This window comes from Triticum dicoccoides, chromosome 3B (genome assembly GCF_002162155.2).
Source record: "Triticum dicoccoides isolate Atlit2015 ecotype Zavitan chromosome 3B, WEW_v2.0, whole genome shotgun sequence".
Taxonomy (NCBI): domain Eukaryota; kingdom Viridiplantae; phylum Streptophyta; class Magnoliopsida; order Poales; family Poaceae; genus Triticum; species Triticum dicoccoides.
In genome coordinates, this window is record NC_041385.1 from 27,636,010 (window position 1) to 27,659,015 (window position 23,006).

A 23,006-nucleotide genomic window follows, 5' to 3' on the forward strand; every position below is an offset into this window, starting at 1 on the left:
GCCTCTTGATGTATATCATGGGATTCTATAGTCTTCATGAATCCCTTCATCAGGAGGTCACCAAACTTCTCTCCAGATTCTTCTAGGCTGGAGAGAACAATAAACAAAAATATCACATGGTAAAGTGGTCTGAGATCTGTAAGCCTAAAGACCAGGGAGGCCTTGGGGTTATTTCTTCCAAGCGGATGAATATTGCCCTCCTATCCAAGTGGCTTTGGCGGATTCAGACCGATGAGGGGGGTCTATGGCTTGAGATTATCCACGCGAAGTACCTTCACGGGTAGCCACTGGCTTTCGCCCCTAGATCCGGTGGTTCCCAAATTTGGCAATCGGTGATCCGTCTGATGCCGGTCCTACGCATTGGGACCTCCATTAAAATTGGTACCGGAGCTGGCACCCTGTTTTGGCTAGATCGATGGGTAGCGACCCATCCCTTTGCGATCCGCTTTAATGCGCTCTTCGCGATTTGCGCCCGCCCACAGCTATCTATGGCCATGGCCTTAGCGGATTTGGGCGCTATTGCCTTCCGCCGCACCTTCGGGACGGTGGAACTCGAGCAATGGAATGAATTGCTCGAGTGTATTGCCTTGCATCCCTCCTCCGTGGATCCTAACTCGCTATCTTGGCACCTCGAGTCAAGTGGCAGATTCTTGACTAGATCCCTCTATCGGGCGATTGCTCCCACTCCGGGCCCAGTGGAACTAGCGGTCCTTTGGGAGATCAAACTCCCCTTGAAAATTCGCATTTTCCTCTGGCAATGGGTCCGCGGTCGCCTTCCTTCGGGTAAGGAAGTCCGCAAACGTAACGGCCCCGGGGATGGCCTATGCCCCATCTGTTTGGTTCCGGAAGACTGCAATCACATCTTCTTCCGGTGCCCTGTGGCGCAGTTCCTTTGGAGCTGCTTTCAGGAGGTGGTGGGTGGCAATTGGTGCCGCGACAACCTCCCGGACCCATTTTGGGAGGTTCTTAGACTCCCCGGCTATAGCCCCCCCCCCACCTGGGTGGCCCTGGGCACGCTTGCGTGGACCCTCTGATGTAATTATAATAAACTAGTCATAGAGCGCGTGATTCCATACCGTGTGACTGATGCGATCTACAAAATGTGTGGCTTCTAACAGCTTTGGAGACCGCTTAGCAAGCGGCGAGACCGGGACGCCATCAACAACATCATAGCTGGTCTTCGCTCTTCGACATCGGCTTTTGCTCCGCCTGCGCCACCACCACCGCCTCCTCCCGAGCCGGATTAGTTTCTGCTTTTTCTTTATTTGGGGCTTGTCTGGCTGTGCCCCAGCGTGACTTTGTGACTTGATTGTACCCTGTACTCTGTGTTGGATGCTTGGTTCGATACTTTATAATATAAAGCGGTGGGGGGGGGGGGACCCTTTTTCGTAAAAATCACCGGAAATACAAAGCGCCTCAAATAGAATAAAAATTACATTTTTCTCTATATGCTAATACGCACTGGAAAAAATAGCGCGCTATAATATTGCTAATAGCACATTATAGCGTATTGAGAATTGCCTCGCTAAATATATTGATCCACAACATCTCGCCAATATCACACTATAGCACGATATAGCACGCTAATAGCATATTTTGAGCTCGGCGCTATTTTGCTGTAGCGCACTAATGAGACCCCATTTTTTTTGCTGTGAAAAGAAAGTACACCCGTTAAGAACAATAACTAGCACAAAGACCACTTTGCATATGCAAACTAACATATAATACATAGTTGATTTCATAACTGGCAAACAGATGGAATTCACCCCGACAGAGTCATGCATGCCGGGTAAGTGAAGAATTCGAGGGGATAAAGAGTGGAATATCCTAAAAATCACGTGGGTGTTGCTCTGCTGGCGGGCTCAACCATTTAGGGCATGAACAATAGTGGCATATGGATTTTTTCTCCCATGAGAAAAAGTAGTTTAAGGTATATACATTGATTTTTTTCTCCCCAATGCGAGCTACAACCAGTGGACCTCATTAAGGAATAGAAAGTAGAGATTCTAGTACACATGCATCTCGACTTTCTACTCCAACTTTTTCAGCTTTTTACATCAAACCACATTTTTTCGTTTCAAGCACCCGCCTCCTGCAGAGGATCCCGCTTCCCCATCCGAATCTATTTCTCCTGACATCCGATCCTACAAGGCACGCGGGGCATCACCTTGGGGCTATGCATTGGCCATGTCCTTATCTCTTCCTCATAGTGACGTCTTTCGCCGCCGTTTTCTGCCTAATTTTTTCCTGGTTTCTCTTTTTGTTATTTCAGTTGCTCTTAGCTTGGTCTTCTCTTTTATTTTCTCTAATATTTTTTCCAGATTTTTTATTTTCCCTCTTTTGATTTTTATTTCATTGTTCATTGTTCATTTTATCAATTTATCTTTCTTTTAACAATGAATGAACATTCCTTAAATCCGTGAAGTTTTTTTTAAAATCGTGAACTTTTACTAATTGTGCAGCATCTAATAAAATGTGTGACCCTTTTTAAAATTCATGAACATTTTTGAGAATCATTGAACATTATAATAAATTGAAGAACACTTTATAATAAATCGATGATTTTTTTTAATTCGTGATCATTTTCCAAATTCACAAACGATTTTAATCCGTGTACATTCTTTTTAAAAACTCATGAACGTTTTCTTTACAATAAAGAAGTTATTTTAATGATCCTAAAAAAATTTCTATTTTTTTTTGAGCGGTTCAAAAAATTTCTATTAATCTGTGAGTGCAGCAGGGATCAATCGACTTTATTTTTCCTATCAAACAGTACAGCTATTTTTTTTTCTGTTACTAAAAAAACTATTTTTTTCTTCCACGAAGAGAGCGCTATTTGCGCGGCCCATGTGCGCGATCTGGCAACTATCCTACGCTACATGCGAAGAAAAGTATAGGTTGGCCGTTTTCTAAGGCGCCGAGACGCGAGGGGAAGGCGAGAGAAGCAGAGGGGATTCGGTTGCGATGGCCTCCTCCTCCTCGCCGTCGCCGTCGCCGCCGGCGCAGGCGCGCGTCGGCCGCAACCCCCTAGAGGAGTGGAGCGGGCGTGTGAGGGCGATTGAGGCGGGGTTCCGCGCCTGGATGGCGAAGCAGCCCATCCATGTCGAGGCGGCGGTGACCACGGCGGCGGGGGCGGTCCAGGGCGGGGCGCTCGGGGGCCTCATGGGCTCCATCACCGCCGACGGGGGAGCGTCGTGGGTGCCGCCGCTTCCCCCCAACGCCGACCCGCAGGCCATGGCGTCCTTCAAGCAGGCGCAGGTTGCCAACCCTACCTACATACAGCATCCTCCTCTGCTTTTTTTTATTTTATTTCCTGTTGATGAATTAATTGTCCATGATAACCGGTAACGATTGTGTGTACGATTGGAACATGTTTTCTCATAATTTATTTGCAATATTGGCTTGTGATCTATAGTCAACAACATAGGTTAAGGCCTGCATTTTCACTTGATGACATACCAAATGTTGGCCGGACAGATATCTCATGAATCCTAAGTTTTGAAATTTCACATGATGGTCACCAGCCTCCTATCTTGCCTTTCAGGCTTTAGCTGCTGGGCCATTGGTGCAAGCCCGCAACTTTGCAGTTATGTCTGGCACAAACGCAGGCATCTCATGTGTTATGAGAAGAATACGCGGAGTAGAGGACATCCAGGGCAGGTGAGGCTTAGGCATTTCATTTTTATTTGGCAGATTTCAAGGACTATTATAGCTTATATCGTCAGTGTGGTGTCCCGTACATGTGTTTTAATCTTGGCAATGATTAGGTTTCTGGTTGCTAATTCTTTAACCCCAATTAAGAAATCGATACTTGTCACCTTATGCATGACAGACATCCTATTTGTATTTTTTTATAGCATGGCAGCCGCTTTTGGTTCCGGTGTTCTCTTCTCTCTAGTGAGTGGAATGGGAACTCCTACTCCTAATCCGGTCGCAAGTGCAATCACATCCGGTGTTGGTTTTGCGGTGTTTCAGGGTGGCTTTTTCATGGTAATGATCTAATCATCTTTGTTGGTTATATTACAATTTGGATTCATTTTTCTGTGCAGTCCATCTTGCCACTAAATTTTCAATGTTGATGAAAGGTCAATTTGCTCTTCTGTTGCCTGCTTATGATCTTTTGTGGTTTGGATGGATACGTTAATAATTGAGTAAACGGATAATGTTTTGCCTGCCATGTGGAGATTACGGTTGCTTCTGTACATTAGACGAATCATGACCAACTTTAAAGTAGATACAGTATGTGCTTCACCAGATCATTATAAACCGGCATTTACCTTTTAAAATTCATAATTAATTCTATTTTGATGGTATGGCTTGCATGGAAATGTGGGGCATATAAAAAAAATTCTGATGGCGAGTTTGCTTGAGCACTTCCATGCCTCCTTTTTTTCTTTCAGTATTATAAACCTCAGTGAATTATCTCTAGAACATGGCCAGCATGTAGGAATCGCCTGGAGGCTGGGGCCTTACAGGCCTTAGGTCTCCAGAAAACAGAAGAGAAGAACCTTGGGCATGGAAGAGCAACTTTTTGTTTCATGGCAGCAGGATGGAATTTTTTTAAGAAAAAAATGCTTAGACTTTTGCTAAATTGTGAGTGTAAATACACACACATATTATGCTGATACTATTATGGTAAAATCGAAAGGGATGCTTCTCTTTTTTTTTCCCAAATCTTCTTTGCTTTGATGAAATTACTACGTATTTGGTTGCCTTGTCATCAACCCACAACTAGCTGATATATGTTGGTCTGGCATTCATATTATGTAATAAATAATTCTGCTTATGGGTATGTAGATTGGGCAGAGGTTCTCAAAACCACAGGGTGTGAGTGAACCTAACTACTATGCCAGGACAAGTAGCATGTTACAAAATCTGGGCCTCGAGAAATATGAGAAGAATTTCAGGAAGGGTCACCTTACTGATCATACCTTGCCCCTCCTTACTGACAGGTAAGTTTATCTAGGTCCAGTTGTGTTCGATACCCTTTTAGTTATGCATGTAAGATGTATTATTTCATTTACTCTACTTCATGTTGCCTCATTAGTGCGTTGAAAGATGTGAAGATCCCCCCTGGCCCCAGATTGATCATACTTGATCAAATTAAAAGGTTTGGGATCGTTCCACAAGAATTTCATGCTTCTAGATCTATTTTTGCTTACTTGAATTTATTTATTTATTTATTTTATCTATGTCTGTTTATATTTCCCAGGGATCCTGGGCTGGCGAAAGCACAGTGAAAACTTGCCTCTTCTATCTGCTGGTGCTTCTTTTTTAGTTTTATTATACAGATAGTACCATCCGGAGCTATGTCCGTCTCTGTTTTCATGATAACCTGTCTGGGCACCACCACTTAATCTGAAGGCGGGAGTAGTTTTCGTTTGTCTAGTTATTATTAGACTCTGCGTTTTGCAGTTCCTTATTTGATTTCTGGTAATAATTCTTTCGCTGATAACTGATTTCTGGTAATAATTAGTTGCCTGCATCTTTGAGTTCCAACCCAGTCACTCTACTCTGTAACTCAAATAGCAATGTGTGATTTGTTGAATTTTGCAATAGATCACCGTCTTTTGGTAAAAGTCTGCAATCAAAAATGAAATTTCTGTTGAGGTGAATCTGTGGGCATTCACTCCGGCAGCGGTCAAACAGACTCTGTCACCGCCGTGCACTCCGACCCGCCCGTGGGAGGCTCATAGATTTATGACACATTTCATTGCCAAAGTCCAAGAATAGCAGCAAAGCCCTCATCCCTGAAGCTGTTGTTGTTGGTAGCGTTCTGAGTAGCCTTGAGTAGCTTGTTTGGTTACTAGAACTATCTTTTTTTCTTTTGGCTTTGCTTGCGGGCTGAGTTCAGATATTTGCAGTAACCAAACGAAAATATCTGAAGTCAGCCCGCAAGCAAAACGAAAACAGAGATAGTTCCAGTAACCAAACAAGCAACTATAGTTTTTTGGTTTCTGCCGAGGCAGTGTTTCTGCTGGCCCTCCGCATGCTTGTAATTGATGATATGGTTTCGTTGGTAATGGAAAGGAGCCGGGGTCTGCGGTATCACTACACCGACAAGATTTTAGCTCGACGAACCTGATCACGCCATTGCTTATAGTGATGTCGCGGAACGGCTGTGCATAGATATTGTCAACTCCCATGCCGAACTTTGACACCAGATCGCTAGGGATCGGAACAGGCCATTGGATCAAATGCATGACAGGATATTGGTCGAGCACGTTGCATAGAAGAATGCCATGCCAATGATTGACCCAGCCGAGTGTTCCCCTTCCGGCGAAGATCACGCGGGTGCCTTCGTGCCGCATAATTACCTCGGGATTGTGGTACGTGGACTTCACATTGACCCACTTCCACTCAGAGAAGCGATACACACCGAGGTTGTACTCCGTGCTGGTAGAGTCGTTGGTGTACCATGAGCAAGAGTTTGATCGCGAGGGGAAGATCACGGTGTAGTCTTTGTTGTTGAGATCGGCGCCGCCGAGGGGTACGACGCCGGCCAGCATGACGTTGTCGGGATAGCAGCCGGGGCCGACGCCAGGGAGAAAGCGGAGAGATGGTGCCCCTGGACCTGCCCTGTAGACGAAGAAATCGTTGTCCTCCCTGCGCCCGTGGCCGGTGGTGAAGGGGACGACGAGAAGGACAAAGGCGTCCGCCGAGCTCACAACCACTGGTTCTACGCCTATACAACCACTGGTCCGACGAGGGTAACATATAGAGAACTGCTCCAGTGCGTTTTCGCCTATACAAAGCAGAGGCGAGTACGTAACTGCGTATACGAAGCGGAAGCGTGTTTTAGTTGTAATCGGAACATATTATTTCAGAGCGATTCCAGCTCGGAATCAGACCTATGTACCTCTAATTGCATCAATATAAACGACCGATACCCTCCTCTGTAAGCACCAGAAAACAGAGTAGGTTTTCGAAAAGCCTTTGTGAGTGAAGCTAGTCCGGCAAATCGCGAGGATGCAGATTTTCGTAGAGACTCTCGCCGGCAAGACGATCTCCCTCAAGGTCGATCCATCAGACACCATCTACATTGTCAAGGCCAAGATCCAGGACCTTCAACGGGGAGCAGCTGGACGACGGCCGCACGCTGGCTGACTACGGCGTCCGTGACGGATCCACCCTTGGCCTCCGCCCTCATCCGCTCGATGAGAAGATGAAGATCCATGTGGTCGAGACACTAATGATGTCGCCCTTATCTGATGGTGCCCTACTTGACTTGGAAGCGGTCAACCTATCAGTCTGCACAGTTAACCGTCTGATGGTACATGTATTGTGTGGAACACGAAAGTAATTCGAGTTTGTGCTTTCCTTCATTGTTGATTGTGCAGTTACGTGCTGGTGCTGCAATTAACCTGCAACACTAGATGGTCGCCATGGTCGTTGGTACTCTCGAATCACAATCTAGAGTAACTCTGACAGTGAAACAAGATCCATCCTCCAAACCAGAAAAAGTTAAATATATATATGGTTGTGATGTCACGTCTGGTCCCTGTCTAGTGGAAAAATCCGCAAGAGTCACAATTACGTGGAACCAGTCTTGCACGCAGTAAGACTCCTGCTTGCCTGGAGCTTTCCCGCATTAACTGGAAGATTCCAGGAAAAACGGACTAAAACTTGAGTTAATATGTCTAAGATACATCATTGTGCTACTTCTTTTGCATCATTGGATTGCTTGCTGGCTTATTGCAGTACCACTATATATACTTATGTCCATTTGGAAGCCTGAGCACATGCCGTAGGTTCAGAACCGAGTTAGGCTAATGGCTTCCATTCACTGGGCGCTGCTACTCTTTCTTGTGCAACTCCCCATACTGGCCACCTCCAGCGCTCACTGTGATGGTAACCTCACACTATGGTGCCATCCAGATCAGGCTGCAGCGCTTCTCCAACTGAAGCAATCCTTCTTTTTTGCAGCAACCACCGCTACTCTCCTTCCCTCATGGCAAAATGGCACCAATTGCTGTCTCTGGGAGGGCATTAGCTGTGATGCTTTTTCTGGTCTTGTGACAGTACTCGACCTCAATGGGTATGGCCTGAACAGTTATGGCTTGGACCCTGCGCTCTTCAGCCTCAAATCCCTCCGACGTCTTGATCTTAGCATGAATTCTTTAGGAGATTACAGCTACAACATCACCACTGCTGAGTTTGAGAGGCTCGCTCTGCTAACCCATCTCAATCTCTCCAACTCGGGCTTGGATGGCCAGATGCCTATTGGCATCAGCAAACTTGTCAACCTTGTCTCCTTGGATCTTTCAAGTCACACAGTTCCCGATTATGATGATTCTACCACTGCAGCTGACAGTTTTAATCATCTTTGGGAGCCCAATTTTGAGATCCTGGTAGCGAACCTCAACAACCTAAGAGATCTCTACCTTGATGGAGTGCACATAATGTCTAGCAACGGTGAAGATTGGGGCAAAGCTCTTGCAAAATATGTTCCTCATCTTCGGGTACTTAGCTTGGAGGGATGCGGGCTGAATAGTCCTATTCATCATTCCCTCTCGAGCCTCCATTCTCTTGTTGCGATCAACCTTGGATCCAATGATGTTGGTCCGATTCCAGAGTTCTTTGGAGATTTTCCCAATCTAAGTGAGCTTCAACTTTCGTTTATGAATCTTCAAGGGTGGTTCCCTCAAAGATTTTTTCAACTCAAAAATTTAAGGGTCCTAGATTTGTCCTCGAACCCGAATCTCTCAGGGCATTTGCCAAACTTTCCTCATGCAAGTTCTCTACATACTTTGAGGCTAGAGGGGACCAACTTCTCCTATGCTAAACCAAGTTCTTCTGGCGATTTCAAGCTGTTGAGGGAGTTAACTATTGACAGGAAATTTCCATCGATGGATTTTCTCTCTTCATTCGGTGTACTTGGGTCTTTATGCCGGTTGAAAGTTGATTTGAGGGACTCAAAAAATGTTTTGGGACCGATTTTTTCATGGATTGGAGACCTCAGGAACTTGGCGAGCTTGGATATCTATAGGTGCGACTTCTCTTGGACGACGCCTTCCTCCATTGGCAACCTGAAGGCGCTGAGAAGCTTGAAGATGTCCGATTGCAACCTCCCTAGGCCCATACTGTCTGAAATTGGCAATCTCATTAACTTGCAAAACTTGGAAATATCTGGTATATACGACTCCAAATTGCATGGTTCAGTTACATCCTCAATAGGCAACCTCACAAATTTAAGAAGCTTGTACATGAAGAATTGTGATTATTGTGGAGCAATTTTAGCTACAATTGGCTATCTCAGAAACTTAAGAAGATTGGCGATCTACAATTGCGACTTTACTGGGGCATTACCATCTGCAGTTGGCAACCTCACTAATTTGAAAAGCATGGTTATTGCAGATAGTCAGCTCTCTGGGCCAATACCTTATGCAGTTGGGCAACTCAAGGAATTGACACAGCTAACTATTATAGGCGGGAACATCTCTGGTAGGATACCAAGTTCAGTTCTCAATTTGACTAAGCTGGTTGGACTGGATCTCTCTTACAATCATGTGAGAGGTAAGATTATAGTATGAAATTCAAATTATCACTTTGTTTTCTTTAACATTCTCAAGAAGCCACCAAATACTGAAACAAAATAAGGATAGGCAACAAAAAATCTATATATTCAGGTGTAAGTAGTGGGTAGTGTGTCATCATGGTAATGAGGGGAACATTTTTTGTTAGTTATGACTCAAAACAGCAGTATCAGGATAACTCATGGCCCCACACAGGTATTTAATGAGCTATTGACCATCAGATTTCGTCGATGGATAGTCAAGACGGTACAATGGTAGATCACACCAATTTTAAATTTGAATGATATGATTTCATTGATAAACAGAAGCTTGCCTTCTTTTTATTATTGTGTTCAGGAGCGATCAATTGTGTATACCCCATATTTGAACTGCACAGGGAGAATAATAACCTCCACTCATTCTACAGGTCATATTCCGGCACCTCTTTTCGCTCTTCCAAAATTAAGGTACTTGAATCTTCGTTGGAACCAACTTTCTGGTCCTATAGAAGAGTTCGACGCGCCTTCTTCATGCTTACAACTCGTGAGTTTGAGCAAAAATTTATTGGCAGGCAAGTTTCCCAAGTCATTCTTTCAACTTGCAGAGTTGGTTCGTCTAGAAATCAACTTGAACAACTTTGTAGATTCAGTGGATCTTTCATCATTTGGGAGGTTAAAAAAGCTCACCGATTTGGATCTTTCACACAATAAGTTGTCTGTTATGATTGACGAAGGCAATAACTCTCTGTATACCTCTCTGTTTGGACTGGACTAATTGGGACTAGCATGTTGCAATATAACCAAATTTCCTAGTTTTTTGACACATCTTGCCCGAATGGTTTCTCTAGACCTTTCTTGCAACAAGATCGCTGGAGATATACCAAAGTTGATATGGGAGAGATGGAACAATAGCCTTTTACAACTAAATCTTTCACATAACATGTTCACCGGTATGCAACTTACTTCATATGTTCTTCCATTCAGTGGGTACCTGGAAGTGTTTGATCTTAGTTCCAATAGGCTACGGGGACAGATCCCTATGCCAGACTTATCATCAGAATATTTGGATTATTCACACAACTTTTTCTCTTCTGTTCTTCCAAACTTCACTCTGTATCTCAGTCACACCAACTATCTCAGTATGTCCAACAATAGTATAAATGGATATATACCAGAAACAGTTTGCCATTCCATGTTGAATGTCCTTGACCTATCATATAACAACTTTAGCGGGCCGATTCCGTCCTGTTTGATAGAAAATGCTCAACGGAGCGTATTAAATTTGAGAGAGAATCACTTTGAAGGGACGTTGCCATCCAATATTACAAGCGAATGCACTTTCCAGACAATAGATTTACATGACAATAAGATTGAAGGACAAATTCCGAGGGGACTTTCTAACTGCAGTTATTTGGAGGTTCTTGATATTGGAAACAATCGAATGGTTGATACTTTTCCATCCTGGCTAGGGGAGCTTTCCAATCTATATGTTCTTATCTTAAGATCCAACCAGTTCTATGGTTCCATAGATGATGTTATTGGGAACCACCAGTCTGGAGGGTTGTTCCCTAGCTTGCAAATTATTGATCTTTCCTTGAACAACTTCTCTGGCAATTTGAATTCAGAATGGTTTGGTCAGTTGAAAGCAATGATGGCCAACTTCAATGGTTCTGGAGATATTGTCCGTGCTACAAACTTACATGGTATGGCGGAATACTACCAAGATTCTATCGAGATCACATAGAAGGGGTCCGACGTGACATTTGGAAGGATCCTGACCACTTTAACAGCAATTGACCTTTCAAATAATAGATTGGAAGGTACCATTCCTGAGTCAGTTGGACGGCTTGTTTCACTGCGCGTACTGAACATGTCACACAATGCATTCACGGGAGAAATTCCAACCCAGCTTGGTGGTGTGACTGATCTGGAGTCACTAGACCTGTCTTGCAACCAACTTTCTGGGAAGATTCCACAGGAACTCACAAATCTCACCTCTCTGGCCATCCTGAACTTGTCCGGCAACCAGTTGGTGGGGAAGATACCGCAGTCACGCCAATTCCTCCCATTTGATATCAATTCATTCGAAGGGAATTTGGGGTTGTGTGGACCGCCATTCTCCAACCCCTGTGGCGTTTCACTTGCTCCTCCAGGCATGGCACGCGTGGAGAAGTCTTCTAATGTGGATATCATCCTGTTTCTCTTCGTCGGGCTGGGCTTCGGTGTTGGATTTGCAGCTGCCATTCTGATGAGATGGGGTCGAATCGGCAAATTGTTTGTCAAATCTGCAAGAGCTTTGTGGACTTGATCTGATCTGGGAGACTATTCCCTGGTGCAAGCATGCTATCCTGGAAGAGAGCTTATTTCTCTGCCGCAGTCGTTGCTTCCGCAGAAGTATTGTAAGTATAGGCTTTTTATCTACTTGTATACTTTTTGTGCTGTGATTCATGTATTAAGCCCCTGCTGCACCTTATCTCCTGTGGTGTATGCTATACAATATTGCTTGTGGTTAGTTTAGATGGCTAGATGGTTGAACATCTTTGTAATCCATCTCCTGTATCTGTTTGTTGTTACCTCCAGTTTCAAGTGTGATCATGCATATGTTTAGCCTGGAGATGAATCTTGTAACCATTATGTTATCTTGTTTGAGTATAAATAAATGCCACGCGGCCTGATAAGGGTTATACGCTTCACCAACACTTCTGTTTTTCTTTCCTAAAGTTGCACTAGCTTCTTGTGACAAAGTACCATCTCTGGAAGATAACTGTATGACGAAGCGTAGAACCCTTTGTCTCGGGCCGCATTGTATTTATATGACCGAAGTCTTGAAGTACAAGTTGAGAGAGATCGATCGTGATCGTGATCTGCTCGAGAGGTTACATGAGATAAGGGAGAGAAGAAAAGATAGATAGAGAATACAAGTTTAAACAACTATCCTATCTCTATACACTTTGTATTCTAACACTCCCCCTCAATCTAAACCTACTTGCCAAGGTTAAGATTGTACTTGAAATCATCTAACCTCCGCATTGTCAAAGGTTTTGTGAATCCATCAGCAAGTTGATCACCTGTTGGAATAAACCTTATATCAAGCAGTTTTCGTGCCACTCTTTCTCTGACAAAGTGAAAATCAACTTCAATATGCTTTGTCCGTGCATGAAAAACAGGATTAGCTGAAAGATAGGTTGCACCAATGTTATCACACCATAATCTTGCAGCCTGTGGAACTTTAATTCCAAGTTCATGTAACAATGTCTGAATCCACATTACTTCAGCTGTTGCATTAGCTAAAGCTTTATACTCAGCCTCAGTGCTTGAACGTGAGACTGTTGCCTGTTTTCTTGCACTCCATGACACAAGGTTTGTTCCCAGGAATACAGCAAAACCACCAGTTGACCTTCTATCATCAGCACACCCTGCCCAATCTGCATCAGAGTAAGCTGACACAAGCATAGAAGAAGACTTGACAATCTGGAGACCAAGTCCCTCTGTGAACTTGAGATACCTCAAAATCCTTTTGACTGCTGTCCAATGAACAGTAGTAGGAGCATGCAAATATTGACATACTTTGTTAACAGAATATGAAATATCAGGACGTGTAAGAGTCAAGTATTGTAATGCACCTACAACACTTCTGTAATTTGTTGCATCATCTGGCCCAAGTGCTTCTCCACTTTCAACAGTAAGCTTTTCTGAAGTAGAAATAGGTGTACTGACCGGCTTACATTTTTCCATACCTACCCTTCTGAGAATATTCATGGTATATTTCTCTTGTGTAAGAAGTATGCCATCATTTACCTTCTTGACCTCAATTCCAAGAAAGTAATGTAGATCTCCCAAATCTTTGAGAGCAAACTCCAACTTCAAATCCTTAAGCAGACAAGTTGTAGCATCTGAGCTGGAACTGGCAACGATTATATCATCAACGTAAACAAGAACAAATATAGTAATATTGTTCTTATGATAAAAGAATAATGAGGTATCTGCCTTTGATGGTGTAAACCCAAGCTTTTGCAACTGTGTACTTAACCTCGAATACCAGGCTCTTGGGGCCTGTTTTAATCCATACAATGCCTTGTCCAACTTACAGACATAGTTTGGTGTGTTTTTGTTTTCATATCCTGGTGGCTGCCTCATGAACACTTCTTCCTCAAGAACACCATGAAGAAACGCGTTCTGAACGTCTAGCTGTCGTAGGCTCCAGCCTCTGGAAATAGCAATAGACAATACAAGTCGAATAGTAGCTGACTTAATAACAGGACTAAAAGTATCTTCATAATCTATACCAAACCTTTGCTTAAAACCTTTTGCAACCAGTCTGGCTTTGTACCTGTCTATACTTCCATCAGCTCTTTTCTTAATCTTATATACCCATTTGCAGTCAATCACATTAGCATCCCTCTTTGGGGAAACTAATCGCCAAGTTTTGTTTTGCATTAATGCATCATATTCAACATCCATAGTCTTCTTCCAATCCTTGTGTGCAAGAGCATCATGCAAATTTGTTGGCTCACCAACGGTTGTGAGAAAAGCTCGCTTGAGTTTATCATACCTGATTGTACCATCTGTATATTGCTTCTCCTTGACAATACCTGACCGAGATCGTGTATGACGAAGAGGAAGAGGAACTGAGATTGCTGCAGAAACAGCCACGGATCCGTCTGGCACAGAAGATCCTCCAACTGCAGATACGCTCCCCCCATCGCCAGCGGCATCGGAACGCGTGACGCAGGGCGAGATGCTGCGGCGCGGGCTGGTGGGCTCTGCACTGGTGGGCTCCGCGCCTGTCGGGCTGTCGGCCACCGGGGCAGAGGCGCTGATTGGCTCCGCGCCTGGTGGGCGGTCGGCCACCCGACCGGGCGTTACGGGAGACGCGAGGCGATCCGCCTGGGATCCCGCTCCCGTCAGACTGCGGCGCGAATCGTCCTCGGATCGCGTGACCGCAGTGCCAGGCGAATCTGCCTGGGATCTGGCGCCTGGTCCTGTTTTGGCTGTATCTACACACATAAAATCATGACCTGTGGCTGCACAATCAACATGAGATTCAAAATTTTCCATGGAATTTTCCACATGATCAGTTCTAATTAATTCACCCCCGTGATCAGGAGAAGATAAAGGATCAGAAAGAAGGGAGATTTCAGCACGCAAAAGAGCTCCCGCGTTAGGATGAAGTTTAGCAAATGGAAATAATGTTTCATCAAAAATAACATCACGAGATATATAGATACGACCGGATGAGATTTCTAGACATTTGTATCCTTTATGAAGATTACTATAGCCAAGAAATACGCATTGGGTGGACCGAAACTCAAGTTTATGGTGATTGTAAGGACGCAAGTTTGGGTAGCAAGCACACCCAAAAATTTTGAGAGAGCTATAGTCTGGTTTTTGATGAAACAAGCGTTCCAAAGGAGTGGTGTTGCCAATGACTCGACTAGGCAAACGATTTATAAGGTAAGTAGCCGTGATAAAGGCCTCATCCCAATATTTAAGCGGCATTGATGCATGGGCTAGAAGAGACAAACCAACCTCCACAATGTGGCGATGTTTGCGTTCGGCTGATCCGTTTTGTTGATGTGCATGAGGACAAGAGACATGATGAATGATGCCAACGCTACGGAAGAAAGAATTGAGTTTCTCATATTCTCCTCCCCAGTCACTTTGGACTGCAAGGATCTTTCTATCAAACTGTCTTTCAACAAGTTTTTGGAATTCTTGGAAAACAGAAAAGACTTTAGATTTGAACTTAAGCAAATATATCCATGTAAATTTGCTATAATCATCAATAAAACTGAGGTACATGAAGGACATCTTTAAGGACAAGATCACGTTTAAGGCTAGGGGAATTAATAGAAGATTGACCAATGTGGGTGATGTCCATACCTCCACCGCTTGCGGTGTGAATCTGATCACTGCCGTGATACCTCTCTCGGAGGGCAAGCTTCTCTAGCTCATTTGTGACATGATCCGTAGCTCCAGAATCAGCATACCAGACCGTGTCACCATCAGCTCCGCCGTGCTCCCGCATGGCTGCAGCGACATGCTTTGTGTCGGGCACGAAGTCCTCATCATACCGGTGCCAGCAGTCAATGACTTCATGGCCCGGTTTCTTGCACAGCTGACATCTAGGACGACGGTTGTTGTTGTTGTAGCCGTCGCCGCCGTTGTAGCCGCCGTTGTAGTTGTTGCCGCCGCGATCACCACCATTGTTGCCGCGGTCACCAGGGCGACCGTGGCCCTGGTTACCACTGCGCCCGCCGCCGCTGCTGTTGCTGCGACCGCGCCACTGCTGTCCACGCCCACGACCGCGTCCACGAGAGGCGACGTTGACAGAATACTGGCGCAAATTGCCTCCTTGAAGCATGCTGAGGCGGGCGTCGAAACTCAGGAGCTGGCTATACAGCTCCTGAACCGTAACAGGTTCGATCCGCGCCGCCAAGGCTGAGATCACTGGATTGTAGTCGATGTCGAGGCCGGCGATGATGTGGGAGATGATCTCGGCGTCTCCGAGCGGTGCACCAGCGCAAGCAACTTCATCTGTAAGGGTTTTAATTTTCCCAAGATATTCTGCCATGGTTAGATTACCTTTCTGCAGATTGGTGAGCGCCATCCTTGTGTTGATCTTCCGGGCTTGCGTTTGCGCGGCAAACATGGCATGGATAGAGTTCCACAACTCGGCCGGCGTCTGGAGCATTGCTACTTGGGCAAGGACCTCTCGAGACAAGGACCCCATGAGATACCCTTGTAGCTGCTGCTGCCGCGCAAACCAGATTGATCTGGCGACGTTGAAGACCTGCTCTTCCTTCCCATTGTTGTCGATGGTGATGGTGGCAGGGGGCGCCGGGCTTGTGGCGTCGAGGAAGTGCTCCATCTGTGCTCCTTTGATCTGAGGTAGCACGACAGCCTTCCAGAGGAGGAAATTCGTCCTCGTAAGCTTCTCTGACGGAGGCGGACCGAGGGAGGGCGAGCTGCTGCTGGAGGTGGAAGATGAGGCGAAGGTGGAAGGTGCAGATAGGGTGGACAAAGCGCTCATGGTGGATGCGGATGCGGTGGCAGCAGTGGTGGACGACGTGGTTCCTGTCATGATTGCCTCTCTCTCGATCTCGGTTCCTCTCTTCTGCGATCAACTAGATGGATTCCTTCTCGAGGGCTAGACGTACGAGAGGAAGGGCTCTGATGACCATATGACGAAGCGTAGAACCCTTTGTCTCGGGCCGCATTGTATTTATATGACCGAAGTCTTGAAGTACAAGTTGAGAGAGATCGATCGTGATCGTGATCTGCTCGAGAGGTTACATGAGATAAGGGAGAGAAGAAAAGATAGATAGAGAATACAAGTTTAAACAACTATCCTATCTCTATACACTTTGTATTCTAACAAACTGTTCTGCTGTAATTTGTTTGGGCGCAGAGTGACAGATGAATCTGAATATCATATTGCAGAATTAGTTTCTCCACCTCTCTTTTACAGGAATATTGAGTGTTTGTGTATGCCCTGCCTAACCGTGTCAATTTTCTCATTGTTATTTCCTCCCACGAGGCCATGTACAATTTTCGTTTCACCGAAATTTTTGCATTTTTTATACTTATTTTATTACACATGATATTTTTTTTGTTACTCTATTTTTTTCGGAGATGTTATTCTAGTAATTTGTTCTCCTTCTGCATGAAAACAATATATTTAAAGGATCTTCTTTATGTTGAGGAAATGATTTGGGCTTTCACTAAGTTGCCACTTTCTCTGATGTGCCGAAAACAATATATTTGAAGGAAAATAAACCTTGCCGAACATGCTCAGCTTCTTTCCTGTTCAGTTTTGATTTGAGTGGAAATCCATTAGTCACATGCATGCATTTTTTTAGAAACAACAAGTTATTTGTGCTCTGATTTTTTCTAGACTAGCTATACTTTTGGTTACCGGGTCGCAGGCGGCTCTGAATCCTAGCTTCGGTGGGTCGCTGGCATGGCCCCCGCACCCCCGCTACTTTTGCCAAGCTCCGTCGTCCGGCTTGGCTTCCACCTTCCACTCTGGCCTAGGTAAATCCCCTCCATTCCTCTCTACTGTGCACTCTCTCATGCACGTGCTTGTGTGCCCACGGCCATCGAGTCGTGGTGAATCATATGCTGGCCGCTGCACCATTGCAAGTTCTAGTAATTTGGGATGATTGCAAGTTCTAGTAATTTGGGATGTCAATGGGCTGTGTGTGTGACGCCAATGTTTGTGCCGTATGTGATTCTGGTGTAAAGGTTAGTGTCATCGTTTTACATCCACTAGTCATATGATCGTTTCGCCATCCCCATGAGAGCAGCATTTAACCGCAAGGGTTTGTGCTGTTAGACTAAGTTAAAATTGTAACTCTTGTAGAGGCATTGAACTTTGTAACTCTATGATTGTAACTTAATTGTATCATCAGTACTTTTGGGCTTGTTTTCTGTACCCGGAATCTTGGTGCCATGAATCAGGTGTGGCTTGTTTTTGATATAGTAGGTGCTATGTTGAAGCAAGTTATGGCTGGATACTATTTGAAGGTCAAGTGATAGCTGATACTCCCTCCGTTCCTAAATATAAGTCTTTTTAGACATTTCAAATAGACAACAATATACGGATGTATGTAGACATATTTTAGAGTGTAGATTCACTCATTTTGCTCCGTATGTAGTCACTTGTTGGAATCTCTAGAAAGACTTATATTTGGGAACGAAAGGAGTATAATAAACCAAATTTGATAGGAAACAAGATGGTGTCCTATTGGCTGCTAGTGATTTTCGTTCCTTCAGTTGTTAAGCGGCTAGTGATTTTGGTTCCTCACCTTTTTTATGGTCATTTTCAGGACGAAAGCCAGTTGCGATCTTGAGCTTCTCTCCTTTGCTAATTCTGTTTATTCTCTGTTTGCTGTTTGTTTTGTTCTGCGCTGGGTTATGGAGCTGCAGATGCGATCTTATGGTAATCTGTGGTCTGGTGGCGAGGGTCTGTTGTATCTCTATGTATGTTAATCTCGTATCAGATTGTTTGCCCGTGGTAGCTTATTACAACAAAAAGGCGTGTCTTTTTCATGTCGAGAAAATGATTTGGGCCATGTACATAAAGGAACAAAGCTGCAATCTTGGCTGTGAAGGTTGCTTCAATTTGGTTCATGATTGTTGATGATGCTAAGTTCCCTGTTGCATCACTAGAGCATTACTAGCGTTATTTTTTTTTTACATAGAGGAAGCTTTAGTTCTTTAGATTATGATTATATGTGCCACCAAAGAGAAATGTGACAACTGTTTGCCTTGTTCTCAATTAAATTTTCTTGTCAAGGAGCTTTATCCCCAATAGCAATAGTTGGTGATAATAGTATGTTTTCTCTTTTCAGAAGTTTGTACACCTCTGTACTTCCACGAATGAGTCAATGAAGGAGCGGAGTTTCTAGATCATCAAGCAATGGTGGGTGAACCATTATAACCTGCTATTTTCCAAAACGCAGTCTTCTATTCATTGAGCGAGCATGCCCATCCTTGTTTCTTTTGGGTACGAGTAGGAGGAAGATATCTTACCTTTTTTTTTGGGTACGATGTCAAGGTGTTCGCAGTAGTGCCAGTGAAGCCCTGCGCAGAGTTCCCTAATGCTGCCCGCTGGTACGACACCAGCGCCACGACAGTTGCTTCAAGGTATGAGCTGTAGTGCTTGGTGTTCTACCTTAGTTTGCTGTCACTTAACATGTCGAATTTATCTTCCCTATGGATGGACGTAGTTATATGCTTGGTTGCCTAATGTGTTTGCTTTTTTGCGGCTGCCTAATGTGTTTGCTAATTATGTAGTTTCCTTGCCAGGCTGTGGGGCCAGTGCATCGAGTACATATCTAGTGGAAACAATATATTCAGTGAAAACACGGAAACCTGATCTTGTGCCGTTGGATAGGAAATGTGCGTTCTGAGATGAAAAGATGTACAAGTTGCAAATAGAACCCCACAACCATCCTGTACCTCGATAAAGAAATATCCCCAATGGAGGCTGAGTCATCCCGTTCCTTTTCCTATGGAGCTAGCCAAATTCCGATTCGAATTTCTTCCCCATCAACAAGGTAGGATTAGGAGAGTTGTGGGGAGATGGTGCTTTTCTACAGCACGAACACTTCCTTCCGCGCAGGGCCGACGAGCGGCGCGGGTGATTCCTCTCCGGCGACTGTCTGGCCAACCATGTCAATTTGCTAGCAACCTCAGTCCCAAGTTCTGGCAGGAGACAATTCATATTGAGTCTGTCCTGTCGCACATCAACACTTTGTCATTGTCTGCACAACAAGGGAATCATGACGAGTTTGATTTCCTCGAGTTCATCGAGTAGAATGCACTGAAATCGGAGAGGTTGTTCATCGTCATGAAAAATGACCTAACCTACAGCGAGAGGCAAGTGGTGGTTGTTAAACTGGTGGATCTTAGTTCTGCTAATTTGACTAGTAGAGACTGCAAAGTGCCTGCATATTTGGACGCCCCAGATTTGTCTTATGATGATCCCTTTTACTGCCTCTGAACTCAAACGTGCCTTGGTCGCCCAAGATTTTGATAGAACTGCAAGTGTTCCTGTACATACTTCTCTTGTCTGGGCAGAGTTTTGTTGGATAGAGTTCCAATTCTACAAGGACTAAGGGGCTATGTGCAAAATAGCAGCGCTGCCAGCGGGCGTTCTATTGCAAATACTAAGTAGCAGTATTGTGTGGATCTAGTCCATACATATAGGATCCAACGGCTTGCGCTCAGGTTTCCAAGCTTCCAGTGAAGAAGGGGTTTTCACCTGACATTGTCTCTAGTGCAGCATCGGCTCTTGCTGCTGTTGCTCCACCTGTTGCTTCCAAGGTTTGGTCATACCTGTCACATGTTAGTTGTGCCAATTACTCTGTAGAATGTAGATTGAGGGATTGAGTCGTAGCTTGTTTATCTGCCCTTGAAGGCTATAATGGATGCAGCATGTGCTAAAACACCAAATTTTAATGACAACAATTTTTATTACTGGATGCTTTACATCAACGAGTGAATTTTCGACACAGTACTATGTTGGTTAGATTTATATCAATCGTCAATTCGTCATAGATCTATTCTCGATTGAAATCTAAAGATTGTTTTGTATTATGCATTTGGCCTTCTTAGAGGATGAAGACGATGATGATGACATGGATCTGTTCGGCGATGAGACCGAGGAGGACAAGTAGCAGCTGAGCGTGTTGCTGCCAAGCCTGCAAAGAAGAAAGAAAGTAAGCCAAGCTAGTGTTGTGTGCTTAAATTTTCTGTAGAGTTACCTATAGCATTCACCTAGTCTGGCTTATACTGTCTAGTTTGTGCTAACAACAAGCTTATTAGGTGGCAAATCCTCTGTCCTCATGGACATCAACCCAAGGGACGATGAGGTTGGCATGAAGAATTTGGACGACGCTGTCCGCAATGTTCAAATGGAGGGTCTCACCTGGGCTGCATGTAAGGAAATCATTTCTTTTCATTCTATCTCTAATGTAGCTGATTGATGTAACAGTTTATTGTACGGTGTTTTGCTTGGTGTTTGTGCTTGCCTTTTTGGCTTCGTGAAGAACAAATTATTTTAGTTGTTACATGAGAATATAGTCATGTTTGATCCTTGTTATATTATATGTATGGGTTCTTAAATAGAGAGATGTGCTGGCAGACTGAGGTTACATTGTCATTAGAGACTGGCCTATCCAGTTCAGGAATCATTCACTATTCATGATGGTTTCTATGTGTCGAATGTTTATGATTCGTGGTGTTCTTTGTTGTCATTCAAATCAATGAATGCAAGAAAGAATTGCCTCCAGTAGTGAAAGGTGACCACTGTTTCTTGTAGCCTCTTGAGAACCCATTAGTATTGGAGATGGATGCCTTGTTCTTTTCAAGACCTAGTTTCTTAGCTGAAATATGATGCTAGGGAGCAGTTGTGGCTTGGCAGTTTGGCTGTGTGACCGGCACTGTGTAAATGAAGTGATATTTGAGCAGAAACCAATCAAGCATCATACCGACCCCCTGTACACATTGTGGAAATTTCTCATGAAATGTTGTTTGCATGATTGGTTTCTTCTTTATGACAGTAGGGTTTTCTAATAAAGGAAAAACGTTTTAGGACTCCATTTACTTGGCAAGAGCGGTGTCCTGTTTCTGCGCTTTTGTTTGGTTTTCTGTTAGAAATGAAGGAATGTTAGTAATATTTGAGTTCAAGTCCATCCGCCATCATACTGACCCACTATGCCGTGTCATGTTCCTACAGCAGCCATTGAGGTTCGTATGGAGCGTCGAGGCGCAGTAGCAAGGCCCTCATCACCAAACCGACGAAGACAGAGCAAAGCCTGCCCTTGGTCGGCATTGCTGAGCACTGGAGTTGTGTGTTTTCTAGTTTCTTTTGCACCAGTTCTACAAACCTGTAGCGTCAGTTTGTGAGGGAGTCTCTTGGTAACAATGATTAAACCTTTGATGCCTCTTTTTGGTGTTTTGAGTCAACCCAAAAGAGATTGAGCATCCAGTAGGCATCTTGTCAGGGCTCTGGATGACTTCTACAAGCAATATTTTGCTGGGCATCTTGTTTGAATGATGTTTTATCTAGCTGTACACCATGGTTGTAATTTTCGGAGCTACAAACGTAGTACTGGTAGCAGCATTGTTATGGACATGTGGATCAATGTAAATGCCAGCCAATGAATTCAAATTATTGTCCGCCATGCCATTATGATATGTTTTTGAAACCAAACGTGTCTCATCTAAGTTGATGATCTAAAGGATAACCAGTTTGCCCTTCTGTGATGACCTATGGATGGATGGATATGTTATCAGACCCATTTTGCTCGTAAACTCTTGCCAGCACATAGTTGCTTCTTGTAATTCTTGTGAAATACTATAAGAGAAGATAGACTGACATCAAAGGAGGCTCGATCATTGGAAACATGAAAAGGCAACAATCTCTAGAACAAGGGAGCTCGTCTTTTAATTCTTGTGAAATAATATAAAAGAAAAGTCGTCTTTTAAAATCTTGTGAAATACTATAAGAGAAAAGAGATTGACATCAAAGGAGGCTCGATCATTGGAAACAAAAAAAAAGCAACAATCTCTAGAACAACGGATAGCTCGTATTTTTGTTGACATCCTCGAAGAAGCCAAAACACTTAGCTCGACTGACTGACTTAAAAAGTTTGCTAAAGAAAATCGGTACAACATATCCTTGAGATTGTAAAATCTGTTAGAAACCCGTGTCACGTAATAACTCTTTTTTTTTGGAAATGGATCATCACGTCATTAAATGTCTAGGGATGCCCACCCCACCACCAGTGGTTTGGACTGCGCCACCTCACTGATCCGCGGCACCGTGGCTTCTCTCCCCCCATGTCTCCTTCTTCTTCTTCTTCTTCTTCTTCTTCTTCTAAGACCGACTCTATATATGCTAGGAAGGGTGATTCATCCGCGTGCGGGATGCACGTGCGACTTAGACTTAGGGCTTTGGGCGCTTGGCAATGGCAAGGAG

At 44.2% G+C, this 23,006-nt stretch overlaps 2 protein-coding genes and 2 pseudogenes across 2 annotated transcripts; 3 read left to right on the forward strand and 1 right to left on the reverse strand.

The window, feature by feature from the left end:
- The first annotated feature begins 2,930 nt into the window (after positions 1 to 2,930).
- On the forward strand, positions 2,931 to 5,558 carry LOC119274510 (chloroplastic import inner membrane translocase subunit HP30-2-like). The gene is made up of 6 exons (XM_037555216.1): positions 2,931 to 3,258; positions 3,545 to 3,660; positions 3,858 to 3,990; positions 4,798 to 4,952; positions 5,048 to 5,110; positions 5,213 to 5,558. Exons 1-6 carry the CDS (start codon positions 2,965 to 2,967, stop codon positions 5,238 to 5,240), a joined length of 789 nt encoding a protein of 262 aa, XP_037411113.1. The 5' UTR covers positions 2,931 to 2,964; the 3' UTR covers positions 5,241 to 5,558.
- Positions 5,559 to 7,745: 2,187 nt separating this feature from the next.
- On the forward strand, positions 7,746 to 12,183 carry LOC119274511 (probable leucine-rich repeat receptor-like protein kinase At1g35710). Its single transcript, XM_037555217.1, has 2 exons — positions 7,746 to 9,516; positions 9,943 to 12,183. The coding sequence occupies exons 1-2, from the start codon at positions 7,773 to 7,775 to the stop codon at positions 10,287 to 10,289; spliced, it is 2,091 nt and encodes a 696-aa protein (XP_037411114.1). The 5' UTR covers positions 7,746 to 7,772; the 3' UTR covers positions 10,290 to 12,183.
- Positions 12,184 to 15,889: 3,706 nt separating this feature from the next.
- LOC119282961 lies at positions 15,890 to 16,028 on the reverse strand (annotated as a pseudogene).
- A 1,449-nt stretch (positions 16,029 to 17,477) lies between these two features.
- LOC119279159 lies at positions 17,478 to 21,009 on the forward strand (annotated as a pseudogene).
- Positions 21,010 to 23,006: the final 1,997 nt, after the last annotated feature.

Bases quoted from the DNA above. Each gene is read 5' to 3' on its own strand.
- LOC119274511 (XM_037555217.1), top strand. From the start codon at position 7,773: ATGGCTTCCATTCACTGGGCGCTGCTACTCTTTCTTGTGCAACTCCCC. The intron at 9,517-9,942 runs GTAAGATTATAG...CTCATTCTACAG, and splicing joins CTCTTACAATCATGTGAGAG to GTCATATTCCGGCACCTCTT.
- LOC119274510 (XM_037555216.1), top strand. From the start codon at position 2,965: ATGGCCTCCTCCTCCTCGCCGTCGCCGTCGCCGCCGGCGCAGGCGCGC. The intron at 4,953-5,047 runs GTAAGTTTATCT...TTGCCTCATTAG, and splicing joins TTGCCCCTCCTTACTGACAG to TGCGTTGAAAGATGTGAAGA. The intron at 5,111-5,212 runs GTTTGGGATCGT...TATATTTCCCAG, and splicing joins ATACTTGATCAAATTAAAAG to GGATCCTGGGCTGGCGAAAG.